The sequence below is a fragment of the Eimeria mitis genome, genomic scaffold (genome assembly GCF_000499745.2).
Source record: "Eimeria mitis Houghton genomic scaffold, Emh_scaff3378, whole genome shotgun sequence".
In the NCBI taxonomy this organism is placed as follows: domain Eukaryota; phylum Apicomplexa; class Conoidasida; order Eucoccidiorida; family Eimeriidae; genus Eimeria; species Eimeria mitis.
This window is the reverse complement of record NW_013571717.1, coordinates 3,676-5,314: the sequence shown is the minus strand read 5'-3', so window position 1 is coordinate 5,314 and position 1,639 is coordinate 3,676. Positions and strand designations below refer to the sequence as shown.

Below are 1,639 nucleotides of genomic sequence, written 5' to 3'. Positions count from 1 at the left end.
GCTGTTACTACGCATGTACCGTACCATATGGCAACCCTACCGGGTTCAGACTCTATGTTATAAAGACAGCCTATCTATATTGCACGGGCTCAAACACTCAAATAATTGCCTTTAGAATGTATCCCAGTCGAGTAATATTGAAAAGGAAATCCAGGAATAACAGTTCTCCCTCGTGACTCTGCAGTCAGTCAGAGACCCCCAACCGCTGCATCACTCACAGCCAGCCCTAGCCTGGTGGACCGCCGAGCATTTTTGACTTTGTCATCTTAAATTTCTACACCCAGGATTGCCATTTATCTCTATTAGTATTTTGTTTGTTATATTTTATCTAACAAGGTCTCCGCAGTTTCCACTTCAGCTCCACTGCAGTGCCTGTGCACACCAAACGGTTTCCGACGGGGACGGCACGAGCCCTCATAAACAGCGATAAAAACAAGGCGCACAACAACTCTACATAGAAACCTTTCTTGTATCACCTTATTTTAATATTAATTATATTTAGTTTCAAGTTTCGCTCGCATTTTCGGCACTATTGTTCCGTACTGCTCCATTGAAGGTGCACGAGACTTGAGGACCAGCCGAGGAACTCCGACTTCTCTGCCTACTTTCCTGAACTCCTTATTTTGTGCATATTTATTTCTGTTCCTTTTTAAAAGAAAACAGATATTGAAATTCTCTCTCTTCTTTCACAACCATGGCTTCTTTCTACAGGACGGCAACAGCAGTGTGCCTCGTCGCACTCGGTGTGCTCCAATCCCAGGCACAAGGGAATAATACAACATATAAATTTACAGTAGTGGATGTAGATGAAGGTGAGCATGTCTTCCTGTCCATTTCACACGTCATGCTTTTCTCCTTCGTGCTTGATGCCAAGCTATCAAGTACTCAGCTGCGACGGGCCCACAGTCGCCTCATTGCTGTACTCCCTCGTGTGTCTTTGTTCGTGTTTCTCCGCCGCAGACGCCTACTTGTCCGCCAACTTGGCCCGTAATGGGAAGCTCCCAGTTCACATCAGTGAGGTCACAAAGGACGAAAGCCTTGTCACTCAGTTGACGGGAGAAGTAACAAAAGCAACAGCCGAAGTAGAGCCCGATGCGGAGGGCTGCACTGCATTGATAACCGCCGAACTGGTGAGCAAAACAACTACCTAATCAGTGAATTTGAGCTGTTGCTCTCGGCACTCGTGCTGCGGCAACAGCCGCTCTAAACCACACTGTATAGCCTGACGCAAACTGTGCAGTCATTCAGCTGCCGGATACGAGAAGCTGCCCTGTCTTCGTACGTATCGTTTTGGCGTATAGAAGGAGCGCTTCCATTACTCTTTCGAGCACGAACCCCAGTCAGAGGACAGTATCGACTACCGTCAATTACTGCAGAAAGCCCTTGACGCAGGATTGGAAGTCTTCAAGTAAGTAGATGCTGCGTTCACCATCACTACAGACAAACCTCATATCAATTCCTTGTACAGCTAAACGCGGGGCGGTTGATGACAAACGTGCAGGCAGGCAACTGCGTAGCCTTCTCTGCAACCCATTTCTCACTATGCGCCTGTGCTGTGCTCTGCTGACATTTTTTCAAAAGCAAAACATACCCCAAGACCGAACAAGAGTGGCAAAATATCTGGAAAGATGGTGCAGGC

General features: G+C 47.2%; 1 protein-coding gene across 1 annotated transcript in view; it reads left to right on the top strand.

Moving 5' to 3' along the window:
• Positions 1–694: 694 nt before the first annotated feature.
• EMH_0065360 (uncharacterized protein) overlaps positions 695–1,639 on the top strand; it is a gene marked incomplete at both ends in the record, with an annotated part of 1,846 nt that continues 901 nt past the window's right edge. Inside the window, 3 exons of the mRNA XM_013498369.1 lie at positions 695–812; positions 961–1,130; positions 1,302–1,408. Coding sequence (XP_013353823.1) covers positions 695–812; positions 961–1,130; positions 1,302–1,408 — 395 coding nt within the window. The remainder of the gene's footprint in view (positions 813–960; positions 1,131–1,301; positions 1,409–1,639) is intronic.